The sequence below is a fragment of the Jaculus jaculus genome, chromosome 12 (assembly GCF_020740685.1).
Source record: "Jaculus jaculus isolate mJacJac1 chromosome 12, mJacJac1.mat.Y.cur, whole genome shotgun sequence".
Classification (NCBI taxonomy): Eukaryota; Metazoa; Chordata; class Mammalia; order Rodentia; family Dipodidae; genus Jaculus; species Jaculus jaculus.
The window spans coordinates 64,894,269-64,919,813 of record NC_059113.1 but is presented as its reverse complement, the minus strand read 5'-3'; the positions used below and the strand labels follow the sequence as shown (position 1 = coordinate 64,919,813).

The 25,545-nt window shown below is 40.0% G+C and overlaps 1 protein-coding gene across 8 annotated transcripts in view; it reads right to left on the bottom strand.

The window, feature by feature from the left end:
• Positions 1 to 25,545, bottom strand: part of Ntrk2 (neurotrophic receptor tyrosine kinase 2) — a 426,243-nt gene that overhangs the window by 219,186 nt on the left and 181,512 nt on the right. The window contains exon 13 of one of the 8 annotated variants that reach the window (XM_045131579.1): positions 2,345 to 6,729. The exons of the other annotated variants lie outside the window; for them this stretch is intronic. Within the exon in view, the coding sequence (XP_044987514.1) occupies positions 6,692 to 6,729 (38 nt within the window). The 3' untranslated portion in view covers positions 2,345 to 6,691. Of the gene's footprint in view, positions 1 to 2,344; positions 6,730 to 25,545 lie in introns of those variants that run through there. 8 annotated transcript variants of the gene reach the window in all.

The following is a 25,545-nucleotide window of genomic DNA, read 5'->3' as shown; positions in this document are numbered from 1 at the left end:
TTCTACAGGCAAAAACTGGGTGCCAAATTAAGGGAATTCTCTGACAGGATGCAGAAGACATTAGCACTTATGGGGTACCAGTTTCTTCTATATGCTAAGCACTGCTTCATGTGTTTTCTGGGCGTCACAAAAACGCCATGACGCTGCTGCCAGCCATGGAGAGTGTTCTGAAGGGTTACATAGCTCAGGCCACACCTACAAAAGTTCAGTGAGTGCTTTCCTTCTACTTTCTCTGCACTAGTTGCCCAACAAACAGCATATGACCAACATATGACAAATAAGTCTGTGATTCTCCATCATTTACTGATGTGTACCCAATGTCAATGCCATACAAAGTATTATCAAAAGAGCATGGGCCTCGGCTCACCATGGTGTTTGCTAACGGCTTTAACGGGCCATTTCATTAAACTCTAATAAGATGCCAGCAGGGCTAGAGGGATGGCTCAGCAGTTAAAGTGCTTGCCTGTAAAACCTGATGAACCAGGTTCAATTCCACAGGACCCATGTAAAACCAGATGCACAGATACACATACATCTGGAGTTTGTTTATAAGGGCTAGAGGTCCAGGCATTCCCATTATATGTGTCTTTGTATCCTCTTTCTCTCTGCCAGAAAATAAATAAAAATATTTTAAAAGATTCTAGTAAGGTAGGTACTATTACTGTTTCATTCTGAAAATTAGGGCTCTGGGGACAACAGTAACATGGCTTTTCCAAGGTCGATGGCTTGTGAGCACAGATGAAATTCAAACCTGCCTAATCTAAATGCTTACACATGCACATCAATATATAGTCTTCAAGTATTGGCAAAATATTGTCTCAACTCAGAAAATATAGAAGGGCATTTAAATAAAACAAACAAATAAACAAAACATGAAGCACCCAACCTAGGTCACCAACACCAAATGCCAGGCTCTTATAAAGGGGTAGTATACTTAGCTTGATAAAAACATTATTACACTGGATTTGTTTATCTAACCCTCAAGTCTTCAGTTTGGTGAAATCCCCCACCCCCTGCCTAAAACTTGAGGTTATCAGAAGGTGACCATAGGATCCAATGAGTCCAAAAATGGGTCCTACAAACCTTATTTTTGGCCTATGCCCAAAGGGAAAACTGAGGAAGGGCAGGTCTGATAGGCTGGGCACCATACTAGCAACCATCATACCTCATCTCTGTGCGTTGTTTTCCTATCTCCTTTTTATGAGATATAAAGGCACTGTGTTATTTGAGCACAGTCACTTAGAACAGATGAAAACACTAGAGTCGCTCTTGCTGGATCTGGACCATTCCACATTTTAAAAATACCAGAAAGCTTTGACAGATAATATACTTTTGCTTCTTTAAGATCCCTTAAGCATTGTTTTACAGATTGTCTTTTAACTAATAAAAACAATTCTAATGCAAGAATTATAAACAATACCTGTGCATGTGTAATTCACATTTATGGAAACTTTCAAAACCCCTTTGATTTAATATGTAATTGGCCTTAGACTTTCCCCAAAACTCTCAGTGACATTTTTTACTAGTTTTTCCTAATGCCTTTAGCCCTGAACACCACCAATGACATGGGGGTGATGGTCTGTATTTGGATATGGGAGATATAGGCTCTAGAGAGAATTCAAGACACATGGAGATGAATTACAAAATTTTATTTGTCTTGTTAAAGAAGTGAATGAATTCAGCAAGTACATTTATAGTCCATTCATTGTTAAAACAGCACTTAAAAATAAAATTCAAAAATCATTATTCATTATTTACAGGAAATGTGAAAAATGACCTTAAAACTTGGAACAATATAGGCAAAAGACAAGACATGAAAATAAGTAACAGCCTCCTTGGGATAATAGCAAATGGATTCGAACATGAAATGTGTAAAACACATGAACTTGTCTTCCTGGGGCATCTCTCCGTACTTCCTGTTGTTTTTAACCCAAGTCATATGTTAGTGTCTAAAGTAAAGGTAGTTACTGAAAACTGTTTCTTTATTTCTTTGCTTCTTACACATTTTCCTCAGGAAAACTTACACTCAAATTAAGATAATGATTTGTGGGATAGGGTTAGGAGTTGCTTCAACATATTTTGTGTGCTTACTGGCTGCCCTACAACATGAACCAAAATTAAAGTCACTCAGGTGGCTGGTAGGTCCCTTTGTCCGTGAAGGCCAAAACCAGGAAATGGGCTGCTCATAATGGAACAATGTAACAGCCATTTTCTTTTTTAAAGTTTTTTTTTTAAATTATTTATTTATTTATTTGAGAGTGACAGACACAGAGAGAAAGACAGATAGAGGGAGAAAGAGAGAATGGGCGCGCCAGGGCTTCCAGCCTCTGCAAACGAACTCCAGACGCGTGTGCCCCCTTGTGCATCTGGCTAACGTGGGACCTGGGGAACCGAGCCTCGAACCGGGGTCCTTAGGCTTCACAGGCAAGCGCTTAACCGCTAAGCCATCTCTCCAGCCCAGTAATAGCCATTTTCATACAGCTTTCTGGGCTAGGAATTCTGCTATACCCCAAAGCAAATTCAGGAATTCAGGAAAGTCCTTAACTTTCTAGGTCTCCTAGATAAACTCAGTTTGGGTTAGAAGTACTATGGGCACATGAATAGAGCAAAAGGTTTGCAGTGCCATCTTCTGCATAAGATTCCTTGGAACCAAATCTGCTTGGCTTCACCACCCAGAGGCTCTATGGGCACATGAAATAGAGGTTCTGGCACAGCCCACATGGCTGGAGACGTCCACTCAGAGAGACCCTGTGTTGGATGAAATCATTCTCTTCAGCATAGCACTCCTCTGAATCCAGAGTTAAGACAAAAACAAGCCAGGAAGTAAGTTTTGAATTATAGTGTGAAATAATTAGATAAAGCCCAGTGATGAATTCTAGTCAGCAGGCCCCAAAGCAGGCAGAAGTGTGAATCACCCTCCTAGAAGGTGAGGTGGGGGGGAGGGAAAGAGAGAGAGAACAGGTTCAAGCAAGGTGGATTCCATTTTGCAACAGGAAGAAAAGCTGTGCATGTTATAATTATGTAAAGCAACCAATAAACAAGAAAAAAATCTCTTAGTTTGTCATGGTATAAGTTTAGAATGTGGGGGGAAAGAGAAAGGGAAGGGGGCAAGCAGGTAGGGAAAGAAGGACTGGAAGAGAAAAGAAATGGCAGTGAGAGCGCAGGCGTGCCCTGTCCTGTTCTCTCTCAGCCAGCATGACACGAAGCTGAATTCCTGTCCCATGTACTTTTATTTATTTACTCGGAAAATTCTTGAGTAAGTATAGCCTCCACTCTGTGTGAGGGTCTAACACAGGATCACCTGAGGTGTGAGGAGCCCAAAGCCAACTGTACAGCTCTGTGCTGCAGGACAGAGCTGAGTTTGTACGCTGGGGTTCAGGTCTCCAGTTGAAAGATGACCAGACCTGACCTATCCCTTAGCATCTGTTTATATTTTGGTTGGTATCACAGTGTGAGTCTGTCTTGTGATCTATGCTTAATCTCTTTTATCTGCCTAACAGGGCTCAGGGACCACATTCAATGGTGGGTCAACAAGCTACATCTCTTGAAGGTGATGCACATGTTTGCCAGTTATCAGGGTCCATACCAGTCCACTGAGGATTCAAAGAGCATGGGAATGTACGTTCCCACCGTCCTAGAGGAACCTGGGTGGGGCCAGAGCAGTAGATGCTGGGCTGGTGAAAAGAAATTCATGTCAGACAAAAGGGAAGAAAGAACACACAAGTATGCTTCTGCTTACACAGAAAAGGACCACTTGGCATGGTGGGAAAATCCTGCTCTACGGGAATCCCCAGCAAGGTGACAGGCTTAAGGGTCTTAGCTGGGTAGGAGTTACAGGAGGACAGCAAAGGTGATGGATGCAATGCAGATTTCTGGCTGCTACATCCACTTCATGGCTTGTTACAGTACAGCCCTCATGGTGACCAGAAAGAAAAAGTGAATATACAAGAGAAAGACAGATAGATACAGTGAGAGAACAATTGTGTTTTAAAACAGAAGTAACAAACTGGCAGCCCACGTGTGTGTTTTGTTGGCCTACATAATATTTTAAAAATAACTGAGGCAACTTTTTCAAAAATAGAGCTGCTTCACATAACAGTCCAGGTTTTTCATCTTTCTTAAATGAAGGACAGATTTGCAAGCCTGGGTCCTTGTTCACAGGACTCAGTTGGCTTGGGGCTGGGCGCCAGCTGCCCTAGGGCAGGCAGGCATTCGCTCCCCAGACCACTGTGTATATGCAGGAACGCTGCCTGCGCGTGCGGTGCCAGGTCCTTGCTGGAGAGCCACAAATGATTTCAACAAAAACTCTATCTCTCTCCTCCTAATGCTACAAAATGTAATACATGGCATTTATGCATCCTTAAAAAGTAATTTTTTCAGAGGGACTAAATGAACAAAGCATAAAAAGAAGATGCCTAGAGGATAGAAAATAAAAGCTATTTTATCAGTTGTGGTCCTTAGGGATTAAGAAAACAACACAAACACAACAACCATTTGAAAAAATTTGCTAATAGCCTACTGTTTCCATTGTGCCCTAAGAAATGCCAGATTGTCCTAGCTGTCCATTTCTTTTTCCCTTTTAAAACAAACATATTTACCCTGAAATCTTTCTGGATATTGACTATATATATACACATTAATTTCTGGTTTGGTAAACTTCTAAAATGATCTTTAAGTAATCAATCATCTTTTTATGGACCCATGGAATAACATAAAAGCTTACATGGTTTTGTACTGAATGACTGATACTTAACATTTTCCATATTGGGCTCCTGCCTGGCTCACAATTTGAATTTCATTTTTCTTTCAGGGATTAGGATTTCTGCTTTTAGGCCTCTTTATAAGTCACCACCTCTGGGAAGGAAGAAAATCTCAGTAGTGACAGGAACTGTCATCTAGTAGCAGCAAGTGAGAACATGGGGACACAGAGGACACTCAGCCCTCCCCCATGCTGCTGTCCTAAGGGACATTCCTGGGACAAAGGGCAGCAGGCTTGGTGGGGACCTGCTGGCTGTCTCTAGGGATGTGCTTGAGAGCCCACACTCAAAATGTCTGTGTCAAACAATAGCACTGTTAGTGGCTACAGTAAGACACACTGTACAAAATATGCCTCATGACTTTTGATACCAAACAGTGCCTATATGGATTCAGGATTATTCAGATTCATATCTTGTTTATACAGGATTTAAAATAAAATTCAAAACATGCTGAAATTATTAAAAATCTATAAATCCTTACAAATAAACTACAGGCCTGGAGTAACTACTTTGAATTTTAATATTAGTAAGTTTCAAATTTAACAATACCATGTATTTGCACACATAATAGAGTGGCTTGTATTTTTAAACGAAATGCTTCAGACCTGGTCCTGAAGGGGCCCTAACAAGAAGTGAGTGGGGAAGGCAGCAAGAATCCTGCCTGGTCCAGATGGAACAGAACTCAAAAGCTCATTGTGATGGCAAAATGAATAAAACAGAAGTCTATGGGTCAGAATAAAGATAAAGGTGGGGGACACAGCAACTGGCCACTCAAAGGAAGGCTGCCTTCTCAGCAATGAGGAAGGACACATATTATTAGCAAGCTGCCACCTCTTTGCTACTGGGGTCAGGACCAGCTGCTTGTTCATGAGAGGTCAGCAATGGGCCAGCTGCAGAGGACTGCCTTCTTAGGATAGCCTCTCTTGGTCACAGCAGGCCAGCATGCCACAGGGGACTGCCTCCATAGAATATCCTCTCCTGATCTCAGCAGGGCAGCCATTGTGCTTCTGGGCCCAGCAGAAAGGCTGCAGCTCTGCAGTGCAAACAGTCTGGGCAGCTGAGGCCTTCTCCCTAGGCAAACTTCTAAAGTGCAGGTGGCTCGCAGAGGGCAAGTGAGAAGAGACAAAGTGATAATTTCACCATATGCATATATTCTGGTTTTATTAATTCTGAAAGTGACTATGTTTCATCGAGGCCCAATGATTCCACAGCACTGCTGCTGCTGCTGTAGCTCCTTCTCCTGCATCTTTGCTGATTAACTTCAAAGCAGTCATTAGCATTGTGTGACTTTGATATATAAGCTTGCATCTTTACTGCCAGTAAAGCAAAAGAGCCTTTTAATGGCATACAAAAGTCCCTAAAGCAATGGTATGTGTACCCTTAACTCTTTCAGTCATAATATTGTAGGCAGAAAAGTCAAACTTGCTGAAATGAATACTGAATAGAGAAAATGATACTGAAATATGTGTTAAATGTTAATTAGACTTTTAGTGTGTATTTAGCCCTCTCCCTAACTTCAGATACATATATAGATAGATAAGCATAGTTTTTTATACAATTCATCTTTAATAAACAGAAGGAACTAATATCAACACATTTCCAGGATGGTCCAACAGCACATTGTTCAGAAGAAAACAATCCAGATCCAGTGGACTTTCATTTCAGGTCTATTTTGAACTATTGTGAGAACAGAAGAAGATTAATTAAGATGTTTTCTTGGGGAGATGCCTCTGCCATGGTACTCCCCAGTTACAGCTCACAGTATAAACAGGCTTCAGACAGCACATCCTCCAAGCATAGCCCACTGCTACCAGAAAACCCCAAAGAAGCAGCACTTCCGGGATGAGCAACGGCAGTTCCCAGAGTCCAGCTAGCAGTGGCAGTAGCACCAAAAAGCACTACAGCCCCTCTCTCTGTCTTTTTCTTTATTTCAGCTACCCATCCAGTGGGATCTTATGAAACAAAACAAAACCTAAAAGAAACAAATGAAACATAAGTCATGCTCAAAAGAAAAATCAACATAAATTAACATACAAGCACAATTATATTTAAAAATAACAATAAAAAACAAAATAAGACACTACATGGAGTATACTTTGAAACATAAGGCCATCTATGAAAACAGAACAGAAGGTGAACAATATGTCATCATATCATTTACAATTTATTTTGAAACAAAATCAATTTATAAAGAATGGGAACGTAATGTGAGATTTCTATACACAACTCCACTCATAATCAGTCAGATGTTAGCACCTTACTTTATGGAGAAGAAATCTGAATATAATAAAGATAATCTGTGAAGAATTTGTATGCATTTGCTTATAATGAGGCAATTTGATTCAATAAGAATTATTTATACAAAACCCGATTGTTTTTTCTGTCCTAATTTCATCAAACCATTAAAAAAAAAAACAAGTCATTCCTCAAAAACTGGACAAAACCTGACTGGTTTTAACTGATAAAATGTAGGCAAAACAAATATCTGGTTGTATTTCAGGAATCCTAATATTGCCTAAATTTAGGTATGCGCCATACCATATACATGATATGTGTAAATAATGTATAGCATACAACATGGAATATTGTATATTACATATGATATATGATATACAGTATAAGTCAATATATATGCATATATAGTTGAGTCTGTACACACACACACACATACACACACACACACACACACACACATATATATGATGTCATCATATATGTCATATGTTATTAGCTAACTCAAAACATTTACTGAACATGGACCAAGTTGTACACACCACAACAGATAATATAAAAATAGAGCACAAGGCATTCCTTCACCTTAAATGTTTCAATGCCCCACAGATGGATAAAGATAAGTCAATTACTTGCACCATATAAAACAGCTAACATCCTTCTTGGCAGCTTCTCTTCTGAACTCTATGCTCAAATGCACCTGTTGAATTTCACAGTAACTCCAATAAAACAGATTCCATTGTTGCACCCTCTTTAATGGAGGAAACTGAGGCCCCATGAGTTAAGCAGCTCACCAAAGCCCTATAACACCATGTACTGGAGATCTGATCCAGCCCAGCATCTCTCACCCCAGGTCCCTCTGGGAGAAGGTGGCAGAGAACAAGCTGTCCTGATTTGCCTGTGGAAACTCACATGAGCAGAAAAAATTCCAGTACATAAGTTCTCTGTGCAATGTACATGAAGTTCCAGCAGATTCCCAAGTGGTAAAATATATGGCATCATACTAGAATCCCTCAAGACATTCTCAAGCAAGTTATGGAAGGATCTTCTCAGCCCAATCCTCTAGACTTTCCAATCTTTCTCTGCCAGGTGTCTAGTCTGCCAAATGCATGCATCAGCTGCCTCCAGAGCTATGATTACCATCATCAACTGGTAGCATCATTTACAATAATGCTAAAGAGTCCATGGGTCTTCATTTCTATGCATTTGCTTCCCCTGCCCTGCCAACTCTCAGAGAAAGAACACAGCAAGGACACCAAATGCCATTTATAGGTTTAATCACCTGCAAAATCCTGAGGAACTAGCACATACTCAGTGGTACTGTCTAATTTGGCTCCCTAGCCATCTCTTTCTAGAAGTTTTCTCTTTAGGCAAGCGTTAACTGAACTCACTGAAGAATAGGCAATGGCTCTGAGGAGGTTCTGGCCAAATTGAAAACCAAACTCCTTACTTATTCCTGCAAGTCTTCTGAGGGTGAGTCTTGAGTTTCTTCCCATTGAAAGAATATGATTAATGTAAAGATGTCATATTTGCCAAAACAAACAAACAAACAAACAAGCAAGCAAACAAACAAACAAACAAAAAGAAAAACCAAGGGGGTGGGAGAAACTGGTTGATACAAACAGAGGACATCATTGCCAAATAAAAGGGACTGTTGATTGAACACAGTAATTCCCCTGCACATTGAGTTTGGAAGGGCATTTACTGTTTCATAATGTAGCAGGGTGTGCTAAGTTTTACTTCAGTGGGTTTATGATACAGGAACTCTGTGATTGCTGAGGAGGCATGCCACTCTCCCCTTGCTATTTGCCATTTCCCTGCCCCAGATCCCTACAGACATTGGTTATCATAATTAGGAAAAACAAGCTACATTTCTAAACACCATCTCTGTCAGGCTTCCATTTTCTCAGACCTCACATACTTTTGTCCCTAGTCCAGTGGATATTTGCCCTACTTCTGTCTGTTTTGTGGTGTGTTCTTTACAAAAAGCAGAATTCCCCTCCATCCTTCATGAAATGAGAGCACACTTTCCTTGTGAGGGAATGTCAGCCTATCACAATAAGCAATATGCAATATCACCTCCAGGAAGGCAAGCCAGTCTCCCCTTCCATACCCTTGCTGTTCATGTACTGGTCATCAGACTAAAAAGATTCTGCCATACTATATTAGGCTTCCGGTCAAAAACTGGATCCTCTGTGTAGGGCTGTAATTTACAATTTTAAATTTTTAATTGTAGTTTGAGGTAATTACAAATTAAATTCAACCAAACTTGGGTCCACCAAATGGGAAAAGGTGTGTGGTAATAATCTTATTTCTTTGAGTATTTTTTTTAATATATATTTGGATAGCATTTGTTCTGTGTTCCACATTAAGGCCTTTTTTGCTTTGACTTTGAATAAGTTCTTCGAGATCATAATGCCTGGCTAAGTAACCTGGAATATGCATTGGAACTGTGAAATGTCCTGTGAATTTTTCAACGTCTAGGTGGAACCAAATAGCCTTTGTAAAGGGAAACGGATACCAGAGGCCTCACTCGAGGTGCTGCTAAAAGCTTCCTCTGATCAGGGCTAAATTGTGAACTGAACTGCTGTGGAAGGAGTGTGGTGTCTGCTCAAGTGAAGGTCCCCTGGCCTGTCCTTAGAGTCAAAGCAACACAGCAAAGCTTCACCCAACAGCCCCTCTCATTTCACAGACCTTGATGACCTCTGACCAGAATTCCTTTAAGGCACTGGATACGCTGTAGATGAAGTGGTTTGTCCCGCTAGCTGTTACCAACTCTGACGTGCTTCCATAGTGGTTATTTGAGAAGGCAGAGCAAAAACGTAGCACTTCTGCTCTTAGTAATTCCAGTTGAATTCTCCAGTAGTATTAGAGACTTTTAAAATGTTCCCAGGCTTGCTGGCAAGTTTCTTTCCACCTGATGAATGGCCTGGCAATTTCCTACTTGTATCTTTGGTTCACTAGAAATTCTCCAGAGTGTCTCAGGACCATAAGAGGCAGAGTGGGGTTCATTACAATCCCTTTTCTGAATGTGGTTCAGGTGCTTGCTACTGGCAGGAATGAAGTAGATGGTGAGTGACGCTCCCAGTATGGGCACTGGGAGCCATTTCCCACAGTCCAGAAGAGCGTGTCAGTGCAGGACACAGGCTGCCAGGGGCCAGAGTGTCTCCTGACAGGACCTCAAGCCAGCTCTGAGCCATAATGTATTATCTGAGCCAACCAAGGCAAGCTTGAGTGGCTAGAGATAAGAGTCTTGGTTAGATTAAAGACTGTTCTGGGCACCAAAAACCTTAAGTTGTCAGACCTTGAGCCACATACTTCTCTTGAAGAAGAGTATGAGTGTCCCCCTCCCAAACTATGGTTTGTTACTAGGAAGAGAACTGAGACAAACGTGAAGAGGTTTGTTTAATGGCGTGCTGTACTGGAAATCTGAAGGTTTGCAGCAAATTTAAGTTCCAACTCATTATAATTTTGATTATAATTGTGAAATTCTCAAAATGCACATGAATCAAGTTTTAATATACTTTATGATGGGTGGATGAGGCTGTCTATTGTACCATTTCTTTGTATTCTCAGGCATGGTTTGGCAGTGGAAGAACTCTGTATCATTAACAAGTTCAATAAAAAGTAAATATATGGAAAAAATATTCTGCCATATATTAAAAATTTATTTCATTTAGAGGGGTGTCCTTGTTATAAGGAAATATATCAGACACTTTGAAGTTCTAAGAAATTGGTAGTAAAATTAAATCTCAGCTTAACTTACTTATCAGGATCTCATGGCTTCCACCTTCTCCTGTTTTTAAGAAAATCCTTAAGAAAGGAACTTCAACGTGATATAAAACAATAGATGATTACTTTCTTCTAGTGAGGGGGAAAGTTTTTAGACCACAACAAATGGCTGAACATCTTGTGAGTTTAGCATCCAAATGAGCTGTCTAGCTTGTGAGCCGGAAATATAGATATTTTGACAATGTGACATTCTGAAGCATTGGCAGCATCCCCATGGTACATGGTGGTGACTGTGGGATCAGCTCCTCTGTCCAAAGCAGCTCTGGAGAAACTTTGCCACTGCTGGGCACACTAGCTGAGGTTCATGGGAACAAGAACAAAACACTTCTGCCATCTCATGAATGAGATATGCAGTTGAAAACAGAGCAAGAAAGATAAAGCTTTTCAGTCTCTGGTCATGGCTGCTTTAGCGTACATCCACTGGCCTCTCCACAGAAAAGACTCAGAGTATTTGAAAGTCAGTGAAGCCCTATGTTTTTTTTTTTTTTTTTTTACCATGAGCCTGCAACCTGTTTAGATTTATTTATTTCATATGTGCACACATATTCCTCCTGTTACTTGGAAGCAATCAGTCGTAAAGCAGTGAGGATCTGCAGTGCATTTAAATTAATACCAATTTGTCTAAAGCAAAAAGGAAACTTGCTGAGTCTGAGGGAAGTTGCAGGAATGGAAGAAAGCTGCACCTGCTATCTAAAACAGCAAACCTTATTGCATTTGTCACTTAGAGAGTTCAAGCAGAAAACTGCCATTGATGCACCTGTGTGGTATGCTGTCACTGGTGACAGTGCGGTGGCTGGGACCCCAACAGAGCATTTTTTCTTCACTGGAAGACAAACTGGATGTGTCCTGAACCTTTTGGAAATCAAACTCCTGAGGACTTATAACATTAGCCTAGAAAACAATGGGTTCAAAAGTTATCCACCACCAACTCACATTGAAGCTGGGTTATATTCTGCTGTATTTCAACACTTGGGCTTAAATATGCAATGTGCAAATACAAAATTCATGATGCACTTATTATCTGGGGCTGTGACAGCAACTCTGCCCTGCTGTTGTGCATTTCCTACCTTATATAGAAAACTCTTTCGGCCATATAGTTGATGGGATATGACTAATGGCACCTAAGAGTGAAAAGAGCTGAAATCTAAACTCAGAACCTCCAGATCTTGGAACATCTATTACAAAGGTATCATCTGCACTATCACCAGAAATCTATCTATCTATCTCTCTCTCTCTCTCTCTCTCTCTCTCTCTCTCTCTCTCTCTCTCTCACACACACACACACACACACACACACACACACACACACTTTCCTTTCCTCCATACTCTGAATACACCTGTCTTGTTTCCAAATTGTGGGTTTTGTACAAACATTATCCCTTCTTTGGATACTTTCTTCTACCAATCACACACTCTTGTTAGATGCCTTGATCAGTGTTTAGGTCCTACACTAAGCTACCTCATAGTTCACCTAACTCTTAAATTCCATGGCATTCCTCCCATTCACATAGCTTTCACTTTGTTAAAATTTGTGTTTGGGCAGGGGGAATGCCTCAGTGGTTAAGGTGCTTGCCTGGATGGCCAAAAGACCCCAGTTCCACTCCCCAGAACTCATATAGCCAGATGCATAAGGTGGCATATGCATATGGAGTTCATTTGCAGCAGCTGGAGGTCCTGGTGTACCCATTATCTCTCTATCTCTTTCTCAATAAATAAAATAAATTAAGTTTAATAAAAAACTTGTTTTCATTTTCTTTTGATTTGCCTTCATCCTAGACTGCACTCACTGAAGGGTACAAAAAGTGGTATTAGACATCTTCTGTGCCCAACACTGCCTCATACAAACATGAAGGCTTAAACACATTTGAAATTCAGCATAGTAATGTATAAACTTTGAGCTTTATTGTGGAATGTCAGTGCACTCAACGACAGAACTAAATCACAGAAGGAAGGCTGTGGCACAGTACAGACTCCACTACTGCTCATGGCTGTCTGTGTGCATTCAGTCACTCCTAGGCTTATATGAGGAACCTGGTGATTCTAATTCTCATGTTGATTAATGTTACAATGGGTGTGAGAGTGGGACACAAGAAAGAAACTATTGTTCACTAATTAGCTAGAGAAGGAGGAATAGTGATTCATGGTTGAAGATGGTCAATGAGGCTTTTAAAGGAAAAATACCCTAATGTACTATACAAGATGAAATTTAGTTGTGAGCTAAAAATCAAGTAAGAAGCAGAAAGTTCTTGGCAAAGTTAGAATGCATGATTAAAGTAAAATTGATTGCATAACTCAAACCCAATGGTTCTATGATGCTGTGACTTGATCATCAGGGTGTGATAAGTGTCCATATATGTGACAAGACGTCCTATAGGATGGACAGCACATCAAGAGACAGATACTGTCATCTTGATCTATGCAAGCACCTGAAAATGCTTTCACCGGATTAGCAAAGAATAAGGGTGGACTTGTGGTCTGAAGTGTATTCAAATATTCAAAGTGTCCCCTTATCGCCAAACATAAATGCCTAAATTAGTCTGTTGTGTATGTCTGGCTTTCTCCCTTGCTTTACCAAGCATGTATTGTCATCCCTCTCAATCCAAGAGGAATTGGTTCCAAGACCCCCACAGTTACCAATAATCTCTTATTTAAAGTGGTGTAGTATTTGCATATAACCTATACACAACTTTCTGTGTGCTTTACGTAATCTCTAGATGACTTATAATACCTAACACAATATAAGACTATGTATATTTTATTATGCTATATTGTTTAGAGAATAAGGACAAGAGGAAGTCTGTACATGTTCAGTATAGATGTGATTTACCCAGCCAGCAAACATTACAGATTCACATGGGCACACTTTCTGCACTTATTGTTGTCACTGTAAACTCTTGTGCCTATACTTGTTTCCACCAAATACTCTAGCCGGTAGTTTTTTGTAGCATGCAACACAACAGAGAGTGTGAGCAATGCAAATTCTATCATCCGCTGAGACTGTAACTGTGTATAATTTATTAAGACCTCAAATATGCACCTAATGAGTTACTTGGCTCTGTTCAGGTGTGCCTAAGATTATGGGGGATAGATCACAAAAGATCTGGAGATGAATTTCTAGCAAACCAAATAATGTACAAAAAAGGAAAGGTGGCAGCTGAAAAGATTGCTTAGTGGCTAAAGGTGCTTGCTTGCAAATCCTGAGGGCCTGGTTTTGATTTCCAGTGTTCACATAAATCCAGATGCACAAAGTGGTGCATATATCTGTAGTTTGTTTACAGTAGCACTAGGCCCTTGTGTCCCTATATTTCATTAATTCTCTCTCTGTCACTCTCTCCATTCACAAGTAAATAAAAATACATTAAAAACAAAAGGGAAATGTGCAAGGTCACTCGGTGCCTGTCTGGGGATAATGGCTATTATGGTAAAGATGCAGATCAGAAGAAGGGGGAGGGGGGAGAAGGAAAGCACTTAGCACATGAAAAGTATGAACATTAAAGAGTTAGTGAAAAGATTATAAAATACAAAAATAGGAATCTAAATCTAGGCTCCAGTTCAAGCTGACCTCTGAATGAGGAGAGTAAGTACAAATCAGAGTTGTCCTGGGTTAGTGCTTCCACAAGCACCCAGGTGGCATTCCAGAATGCAAAGGTCTTCAACACTTGGGAATCTTACTAAGAAAGCAGCAATCAGGGGACTTTTGTGTGACCTGGGTCCCCACCTGCTGTCTCACATCCCAAATGTCATGTCACCAGTAGTTTCAAGAAAGCAAGGAGGGGATCAAGCAAATACTCCCACTTGGATAGAGAAAGATGCCTTATAAATACAATCTCCATTTATATGAGCTACCTTCAAAAGATGGTGAAAACTCAGCACTCGGTATTTCAGAATGCAAAACCACAGGTTATAAACTGATTATAATTAATAGGAGTTACTCAAGCCTGCCAAGAAGAGCATGTATGAAGAGTAAAGGCCTCTTCCTTCTGGTCAGGGATGTTTTGAAATTTCAATTGTAGTCCTATGATGTGTAGCTGACAATGGCAATCCCAGTTTTGAGGGATGAATTATGCATTTTCAAATAGATCAATCCATGTGGTCATCCCAGGCTCTGCAGATGTGTCCCTTTCCCCAAGTGTTGTTGCCACATGGTCTGGTCTGTTCCATATGCTCTGTGTTTTGTCCACACAAGCAAGGACATTATCCATCTACTTATCAAGTCCCAAACCAGAATGGGGCCATAGGTCATATTCAGTAGCTGCAGGGCACTTGCTGAAAATGTGGGGGGATGTGTGGCCACAAGGCAGCCAGATAGCAGGAGGCTGCCAGGCTCCAAAGACACAGCAGATTCTCTGGCCTTTTGTCTAGGAACATAGGTCTGCCCAAGAGCAGAAACAGATTGGTATGAAAAAAAAAAGTGGTCCTTCAGTGAAATGTACCCCTTATCTCTGATGCCTTCCCAGTAGTAGCTACTGGCAGGACTCCAATTATTTCATCCATTATCTAGCTAGAAAGAGAGTTGCAAGGTGCCTTTCCCTCACAGCATCTAAGATGAGAATAGGTAACAGGGTTTCTATGGATTCATGTGACCCTGTAGATATCTGAAGAAGAGTAGGGTGACATGACACCCATCTTGTCCTGTGTCAGTCCACAAGGACTTGACAGTTGTCTATACAGAGAAGATTAAAGTCCAGTATGAAAGCCTGGGGAAGCATGCCCAGTGTCAACCTAGTGACTGCTCCTTAGCACAGCAAGATTTAGAAGGCAGACCCATGAATAAGACATCATTCTAAAGAGTATCCACTCACTTGTGACCAAGAATAGGACTGATATAAAGAAAACACAACATACCAAATCTATGGAATATCTAAAATAAATGAATTAACTTCTAGAAATATGTGACATATCAAAAGAAAACCAAGACAAAGTAAACAACTTAAGTAGACCTATATCATTTCAAGAGAGCAAAGAAGTTATAAAGAAATCTCCTCACTAAAAAAGTCCAGACCGAGATAGATTCCCTGGTGAATTTTACAGGACTATAAAAAGCTAAAACCAATGCTTCTCAAACTATTACATAAAATACAAAAGGAAGGAATATTACCATACTCGTTTCATTTTATGAAGCTATCATTACCTTGATACCAAAACCATGTAAAGAAGACACAACAACCAATAAAAAAGAAGAAAAGAAAAAAAAAAAGAAAGAAAAATGGCTCAGCAGGTAAGGAGCTTGCCTGAAAATGTAAGGGCTTGAGTTCAGTTCTCCAGTACCCACATAAAGCCAGCTACACAAAGTGGTGCACATGTGCCTGCAGATTGTTTGTGGTAGCTAAAGGCCCTGGTGCACCTATTCCCTTTTCTCTCTGTCTCTTTCTCTCTCTCTCCCCCTGTCTCTCATACATTAAATAAATAAATAAATAAAATGTTTTAACAAGTTAAAAAATACAACAACAACTAAATGTACAGGTCAATCTCCCTCAAGAGCAGAGATGCAAAATTTCTCAACAAAACACCTGCAAACAATACAGGAACACATAAAAAAGATTATTCATCCTATCAAATGGGTTTTATTCCAGAGAATCAGGGGTGGTTCAGCATATGCAATCAATACGTGTAATGCACCATGTGAATGAACTTAAGAACAAAAATCACATGATCTTATCAATAGGTGTAGAAGAGGCATTTGATAAAGTCCAATATCCCTTTATGATAAAAGTCCTGAAGAAACTGGGGATAGATGGAACATATCTCAATATAATAAAGGCTATATACAGCAAAAATTATAGTGCACATTATGCTAAATGGGGGAAACTCAAAACATTTCAGCCATAAACAGGAACACAAGAAGGGTGTTCACTTTCTCCACTCTTATTCAGTATAGTACTGGAAGTCTCAGCTATAGCAGTAAGATGAGACACAAATAAAATGGACAGAAACAGGAAACCTTAGTCAAATTATCATTATTTGCAGATGACACGATTTGATGCATAAGGGACCCTAAAAACTGTACCAGAAATACTTTTAGCAAAGCAACAGGATGAAAACTCAACCCAATGATTGTTTCTTACCACAGCAAGGTTTAAAAGGCAGACCTCTGAAATGGACATAAGTCTAAAGAGTATCCACTCATTTGTACCACCAAATCAAGCAATGAAGCAGCCTACAAAGAGCCAGCTATACATCTCACAGAGGATTAATAATCCAAGATGTACAAAGAAATCAAACACCTAAACAACTCAATCAAAAGATAAGCTATGGAAAAAAAAAAAAAAGATGAGCTATGTAACTGAATAGAGGGTTCTCAAAATAAGAAATACCAATGACCAGTAAATATTTTTAAAAATGTTCAACAGTCTTAGCAATCAGGAAAATGTGAATAAAACCTATTTTAATATTCTATCTTACTCATGTCTGAAAGACTATCATCAAGAAATCAAATGACAATAAATGCTGGCCTGGGGTTTGGGGAAAGATAAACCTTTCTCCCTTGTTAGTTGAAATATCAACTGGTATAGTCATTATGGAAATCAGTGTGGAGGTTCCTGAGACAGCTAAAAATAGATCTGCCATATCCTGTGTGGTGGTTTGATTCAGGTGTCCCCCATAAACTTAGGTGTTCAGAATGCTAGATTCCCAGCTGATGGAGATTTGGGAATTAATGCCTCCTGAAAGGAGTGTATTGTTGGGGGCAGGCTTATGGGTGTTATAGCCAGTTTCCCCTTGCCAGTGTTTGGTACATTCTCCTGCTGCTACTGTCCATCTAATGTTGGTAAGGGGGTGATGTCCACCCTCTGCTCATGTCATTGTTTTTCCAACCATCATGGAGCTTGCCTCTTGAGCCTACAAACCAAAATAAACATCTTTTTTTTTTTCCCCACAAGATGCTCATGGCTTGATGATTTCTACAAGCAATGCAAACCTGACTGCAACAGTACAGTAGTACCAGTACCAGAAGGGGGGTGGCTGCTAGACACCTGACTGTGTAGCTTTGGCCTTTTGGAGCTTATTTTCAAGAGGAATATGGAAGGATTTGAAAAATTTACCTAAGAAATGCCTTGCAATGCTGTAAGTACAGCTTGATAGACTATTCTAGTCAGAGGTGAAAGAATTGAATACAATAAGAACTATGGACTGTGAGGTTTGGCTTATGAGGGTAATAAAGAGCTTTGCCTGAATTGGGCTAGCAGTTTGTGTGGGAATCTTGCTGTTATTCCTGTGTCCTGAGAAGTTGTGCAGGGTAGCTTTGTGTAGAAATTAATTGATGTGAGCAGAGGGATATGGCACAGAGAGAAAAAATATTTGGGTGAACTGCTACCTGTTCAGCTGCAATTGAGAGATTACAACCTTTGAGATTTGGCCAGCTGACCTATACAGGGGCAACAGGAAGAAGGTCAATTCTTTTGAAGGGGCCTGAGTGCTCAAGGAGTGTCCTGTTCTTCAAAGTCTGCTTTATTCCACCCCCCCCACCCCCCGTTAACAAATTGGCATGCTACCCAGTGTTGTGGAGCATAATAAATGTAGGAAAGAGAGTCACTGAGTTTGCAACATGGTCTTGTGTTTTGGAAATGGCTGTGGGCAGTGTGAAGCAGGTTTGCTGGATGCCTGCGTGGATCCCCCATGGGGCCATGAGGATGACCTGTGGATTGCAGTGGAGAGCCAGTGGAGATTCTGGGACCATAACATGGCTAATAAGGAAACCTACTGGCCCTGATGAAGTTTTCCAGGACTGTGAGTAGCCTAGCTGGAAGGGCGGAATTGGAATGCTAGAGACTTACAGCTGGTTAGAGTTATTGAACTTGGATATTTGTCACTGTCTAGAGTTGTTGGGCTTGAAAATACAGAGTTTCATGTTTGCCCTGGTCATTTTAAATCTTGATTTGGTTGAATATTTCTTTGCTATGCCCGATGCCATCTTTTGCATTATGAATGTTTATGCTGTGCCATTATGGTTTTTCTGAGGTTATTTTTGGTATTATGGCTCAGTTAAAAGACCTTGGATTATGGAAATGTATGAACATCATTGGGATTGATAATAAAAATATGGGCACTTTTAAAGTTGGACTGAATGAATCAGTTTATGGGGGCTGGGGGTGGAATGTGATGTTTTGATTCAGGTGTCCCCCATAAACTTAGGTGTTCTGAATGCTAGATTCCCAGCTGATGGAGATTTGGGAATTAATACCTCCTAGAGAGTACTTTTGTTCACCTGATGTTGGTGAGGGGGTGATAGCTGCCCTCTGCTCATGCCATTGTTTTCCCTGCCATCATGGAGCTTCCCCCTTGAGCCTGTAAGCCAAAATAACCTCTTTTTCCCACAAGCTGCTTATGGTTGGGTGATTTCTACCAGCAATGTGAACCTGAATGCAATACCCAGCTAAACCACTGTCTGGCATATACCCTAAGAACTCTACTCGTTACTATAGAGATACTTGCTCATCCATGTTTATGGCTATTCTATTTAGAATAGCTAGAAAACAGAACCAACTTAGATGTGCATCAACTGTTGAATGAATAATCATGTGGTACATATATACAATGGAATTAAAAAATGAAGTTATGAGCCAGGCATGGTGGCACACACCTTTAATCCCAGCACTTGGGAGGCAGAGGTAAAAGGATTGCCATGAGTTCAAGGCCACCCTGAGACTACATAGTGAATTCCAGGCCAGCCTGGGCTAGAGTGAGTCCCTACCTTGAAAAACCAAAAAAAAAAAAAAAAAAAGAAAAAGAAAAAAAAAAGAAATTTGTAGGAAAATGGATGAGAAAGATCCTACTAAGTGAGGTAACTCAACTCAGAAAGTCAAATAGTTCACGTTCTCTCTCATCTGCAGATCCTAGCTTTGAAATTTTAAATTTTTGTGAGAGTTGGGGTGAAAGTCAATAGTAGAGGCCAAGAAGCTGAAAAGGGAGGAAGGGCAAGGATGGGTTTAAGGGGAAAGAGGGTAAAGTGGATAGGTAAGTAGAAGGACAAAATCCCAGGGGACAGAAAGTTCTAAATGGAGTGAGCAAAGTAGGATGGAGCAAATGAGGGAAGGGCAGAAAGGTTCATCAAGATTAAAGCCATATGAGCATCAACTTTTTCATTAGCTAAAAATATGCATGTTAAAAAATGAGGACTGGGGACATATCTCAGTGGTTAAAGGCACTGACTTGCTATATTTGCCAGCCTGGGTTCAATTCCCCAGTGCCCATGTAAAAGCCATATGCATGTTCTTCTGGAGTTCCACTGCAGCAGCAAGAGGCCTAGCTCACTTATTCTTCCCTTTTCCTTATTCTCTCCTTACAAATAAATGCATAAATATTTTTAAAGAGACAATTTTGAAAGAAATACCCTGTGGGAGTGGATAATGCTTCACCCAGAAGTTGTAGATTGTTATAGAAAAATTTCAGTGTCCGGGATAGGAAACCTCTTAGTGAGTTGATCATGGAGGCCCCTGATGCCCTCATAACATTAGAGTCTATTGCCAAGGCTTCTGGTTACCCACCAGTACTAGATGATAAGACCCTATTGCTGAAGACTTCACATGATTGGGCTGCAGGTCACTGAGAAGTCAAGCTGGAGCTAAGTTGGAAGCATCCTCTCTGTTAGCTAGTTGTCATAGCACTGGGAAGTGCTATCTAGCCTGTTGGGGCAGGAAAGCCATCAACAGGCTTAAACAGTTATGGATTCTGAAAGCTACACAGCTAGCTATCTAGGCAAAATATTCCAACTGGTGCCATGATGGTAGGTCTGTTATGGAGGAAACCAACTGCTCTCTGGTTGGATTTGAGGCCAGGCTCCAAAGGAGTTAATTCATGCCTGGTACTGAAACCTAGTCAAAAACCTATAGCTAGGAGGTTAGAAGCCCCAGGGGAAAGTTACTACTATTGTTTGGCTAAATGAACATATTATGCTCACCAAACTGCCTTCCAAATGTTTATGTACATATACATATTAATGCCACTTTCACTTTTGGTTAGAAAAACATCTCTTCAAATAGTGGTGAACACTGAGGAGACTAAAAATCTCATTTAAGTGCTGAGAAGAAGTAACAGTAGAATGTTCACCACTAAATGAGACATCTTTATCACACTCTCCAAGGCTCAGGATGTATCACTGAAGTGTTGGAGGAAAGAATGTAAAAAGCCAAAGGAAAAGTGCTTTGGAATGCTGTCTTTCAGATACAGTGGTCAATGCATTCATAATCCCACTGTAGCTGACACTACCTACATGAGAGATGCAATAAAGGATAGAAAAAAAAGATGATGACATCAAATATAAGTGGGACTAGTAGAAGAGAAGTAGGGGTAAATTTGGGGAGGGGGACAAAGGATGGAGATGGGAGGGGATTGTGATCATGTATGATATATATATATATATATATATATATATATATATATATATATATATGGAGTTTGTCAACAAAACTTTTTAATAATTGGACTGGAGAGATGGCTCAGTGGTTAAAAGAACTTGCCTGCAAAGCCTAACACCCAGAGTTTAATTACCTAGTACTCATGTAAAGCCAGATGCACAAAGTGACACATGCATCTGGAGCTAATTTACAGTGGCAGCAGGCCCTGGAATACTCATACTCATTATATTTATGTCTGCCTCTTTCTCTCTCTCTCTCTCTCTCTCTCTCTCTCTCTCTCTCTCTCTCTCAAATATGTAGATAAAATATTTTAAACAAAAAAATTTAAAAATTTTTAAAAATAGATTTAAAAAAGAGAACAGGGGTGACGTTCCAAAGATAAAAGAAATATCAAATGTGACCCTCAGGACAAGAGCCAGTCACTATGCTTGTGCCCTATGTATGGCATTTCAAAAAAGTCTCATTAGCAGAGATCTAGCAGACCACTAATGGAAAACTCAAAATGTACAAATTGAGGGAACCAACAGAACTTCCACCTCAATTTAAATTAGTCTGACATTCTAGAAATCTCCAAATGCCCTTTGTCTTTTCCTTTTATTTTAATATTGAATATTTCATACATGTTTATAATATATTTTGATCTTATTCACCTTCATTATCCTCATTTTTTCCCTTCCACACCCACTAAAACCCTTCTCATTCCCAACAAATCCCCTTCCAATTTCATAGTTTTGTTTATTTATTCCTACTGACCGACTGAGTTAAGTTAGGGCTGTTTGCAGGAGCATGGGTAGTAGGTAATTTATGGAACATAGCAACATACCAGTGGCTGCACCATTGAAGATGAGTCTCTCCCCCACCAACCACTAACTGCCAATACTACTGTAGGGAAATTTGGGTCTTGTGAGCCTATCCTTCTACCATGATGGAATATTGATAGGGTTAATCTTGTGCAGGAAACCACTAATATGAGTTCATGACTATAATGGCCATGTCATAGCCCAAGACATAATTCTACAGCATTCCTCCCCATCTTCCAGCTCTTATATTTTTTTCTACCAACTCTTCCACCAAGTTTTTGAGCCTTGGAGGAAACTAAATTATTCTTTTAATTTAAAAAAAAATAGTAACACTGGTCCATTTGGCCAAAGATAGGCCTGTGTTCTACCTAGTATGTTCAATTCACACACAAAAAAGGCTCAGGCTGACCAACTGCTAGTCTATAAGTCATGCATGACCTTTATCTGTTTCTTTGAGCTTCTGAAAACTTGGTTATAAATGTGAACATGGGGCTGAGGAGATAGATCAGTTGGCAAAGCACCTGCCTTGCATGCATGAGGACCTGAGTTCTATCTGCACCACAGTACATGTTTGTAGCCAAACATTGGGAGATATTCCTGTAGAAGATCCCTGAGGTTCACTGACCACTCCATTTAATCTAACTGGTTGAGCAGCCTGTAAATAAGAGACTCTGTGCACTGTACTCATGAATGCATGTGTGCCCCCCCCCACAAACATGTATGCACACACATGAAAGTAAAAATAGATATAAAAGTAAAAGTAAACCAGTTTGTTACTATGTTTTAAAAATATTTATTTATTTAGTTACAAAAGGGAGGAAAGAAAGAGAGACAGAAAAGGCACATCAGGGCCTCCTGCCATTAAAAATAAACTCCAGACATATGCCCCACTTTGTGTATCTGATTAATGTGAGTACTGGGGAACTGAATCTCACCCAGCAGGTTTTGCATGCTAGAACCTCTAACTGCTGAGCTATGTATATTATTGATATTAGAACAGGCTTCACAGATGTTTTATTCCAGGCAAAGAGATGCAAGAGTCTTTCTCTTTTTTTCCTTTTCTGGGCTATACAAACTTTGTTTAGCTGTTTCTCTCTTTTTCTCTTTCTCTCCCCTGCACCACTCACTTTCTCTATGCATATGGCTCCTCCTCTCTCTATGTTCTTCTATAACTAGAGGGAATTGGGGAATATGATCATGCCACTATTTTCTTTATTTCTTAAGTGTAAGCCATGACCTAGATTTGCATATGATGTTTTTTTCTTAAAATCCCCTCCACCTGTTTTGCTGGCTTTGTGTTTGGTTTTTACTCTGTTATAAGAGAATTAGTTAGGATTTAATCATAAATAAACATATAATACTTCTGAAATAACATTAAAATGTTAATGACATGTACAAATCTGGTTTCTTACATTGTTTTATCACTGGGTGAGTCATATTTCACACATTTCTTTTGAGAAGGAGGAACTTGCTGACTTATTATAAAGGGAAAGAAGGGCTAAGCCCTCCATTTAATAGATGAGAAATAAATGTCTCTGGGGTCAGGTGACCATATCTTGCATGACTTAACTACATATTTCCATCATCAGTCAACACAGTAATAAACCATGGCCTACCATGATGGCAGTACACCAAATGTTATCTTATTATCTTGTGTGATACAGCTTAATTTAAAAAAAATATTCTTGAGTTTATTTAGCTCCTTTTCTAAAACAAATAAGTACCTCTTTCATCTCAGAAGAAATAAATGCGGAAGAGCTAAGGGGAGTTGGAAGTGCATGAGCTCTCGGCTTACTACACCTACTGCTGGGGTGCTGCTGGTACGCCCCCAGGCTTCCTGCCAGAACACCTGCGCCTTGGTGTTTTCTAACTCCCAACTTCCACTTATGAAGAAGAAATTCCAACCCTGCCCATGGCCAGCTCATTAGCCACTACAAATGATTGTTTCTAGCCATGCTTTAAGGCATAGGCCTAAACACAGTTGATATGCACTGTGAAGGAAAAGTCACAAAAGGGAGCTTTGCTTAAAAATATGCATATATACAGGTTTATCATTCTGGAAAACAAAAGCCTAAACCTGGGACCTAGCATTACTGGGGACAATGTAAGTGGGCTACATAAAGCCACCACTGGTTGATGTCAGGATGGCTACAGAGCCTCTTGCCAACAGCCTATGTCAGTAAAGCAGCTCCCATGCTGCTGGCAGTTGTGACATCTGAACCTCTCTGTATCTGAATGTCAACAAGTGCCAAGCAGTTTAGATCCAAGGAGGAAATGTTTAAGAACAATTCCATGGCTTCTGTTCCAAACCCTGAACCACAAAGAAATATTTTGCCAAAGTATTTGAGCTTCTCTGTAGCTAAAGGGTCCTATAGTTCCACAATTGAAAAAGAATACATGAATTATGAAGCCACCCTTCAATAGATTTTCTATTCCCACTTGTCCTAAACACATCAAGTAGCTGCCCACGGTGGGGAGAGAGCCTCCAGAAACAGGTTTTATCTACTCAGACCTACTCTGGTGCATTTATGCCTACAACATCTTCCAAGCACAGTGACATGATCAACCTTGACAAAATTTCCCAGCTAATTACACCTAAATGACAGTAACAAAGTCCCTTCAGAAGATTCAGTCAATTTCTTGAGGGAAAAAAATACATATTTTACTATATAATTGTAACCTAATTAACATAAAATAAATTAAGTGGGGACTTGCACTGTAATGAACACCATGGTTTAGCTGTTTATCACTTTATTTTATTTATTTTAAACCTTGAGAAATCTCATGTATTCTCTCAACCTGTTTGATCTCACCTCTCTTGGCCCTTCCTACCTGAACCGTCAGATTTCCCAGTCTACATAGCATGCCATGGACTATCATTTCTTCTGTGTTTGGGATCATTTTCACAGCAAGAAGGCAACCTTCATCTCAAACAGCTAAAATTCACAAAATCAAAATAGACAAAAAGCTAGACAAAATAGACAAAAGCTAGGCTATCAGAACTGCTGCAATGGTTCCTTACTGGCAGTTTACTAAGATACAAGATGATCATCCATAGCCAAAGCTCAATTTCCCAGGGTACAAAGGCAGAAACTCAACTAGCACTGAAGCAACCATCCACCACAGATGATTTGTTCATTTATAATGCTCAGAGGGAGTTGAGAACTGATATTGGCAAAGAAGGGTGCTTTCACAAAAATGACCCAGTTTTCAACATGTGGTGACAAAACTATTCTCCTATAAAATATGTTTATGTGACTTCAAGGAAGGGAGATGGAGGAAACAAAGACATCTAGAATGACCTTAAATGGCACCAAGCAGTGTTTTGTTAAACAAAAGAAATACTATCTTGATTTTCACAATGTACACAATTTCTAGGAATGATAGCCTGCACCACTCACACTTCCCTAGTTACTGTAATGATGAGGAACACCTTAGCTCCTTAGGAGGCAAGAAGTTGACCTGTTGGGAATAGGGGTCTGCTACAGTCTCAATGTAACCTGAGAGTTTATGTGTTATAAACTTAACCCCCAAATTTATATGCTGGTGGGGCTCTTGGGAAAACATTAAAATTAAGTGAGGACATGAGGATTATCCTCCAGTGACATCTTA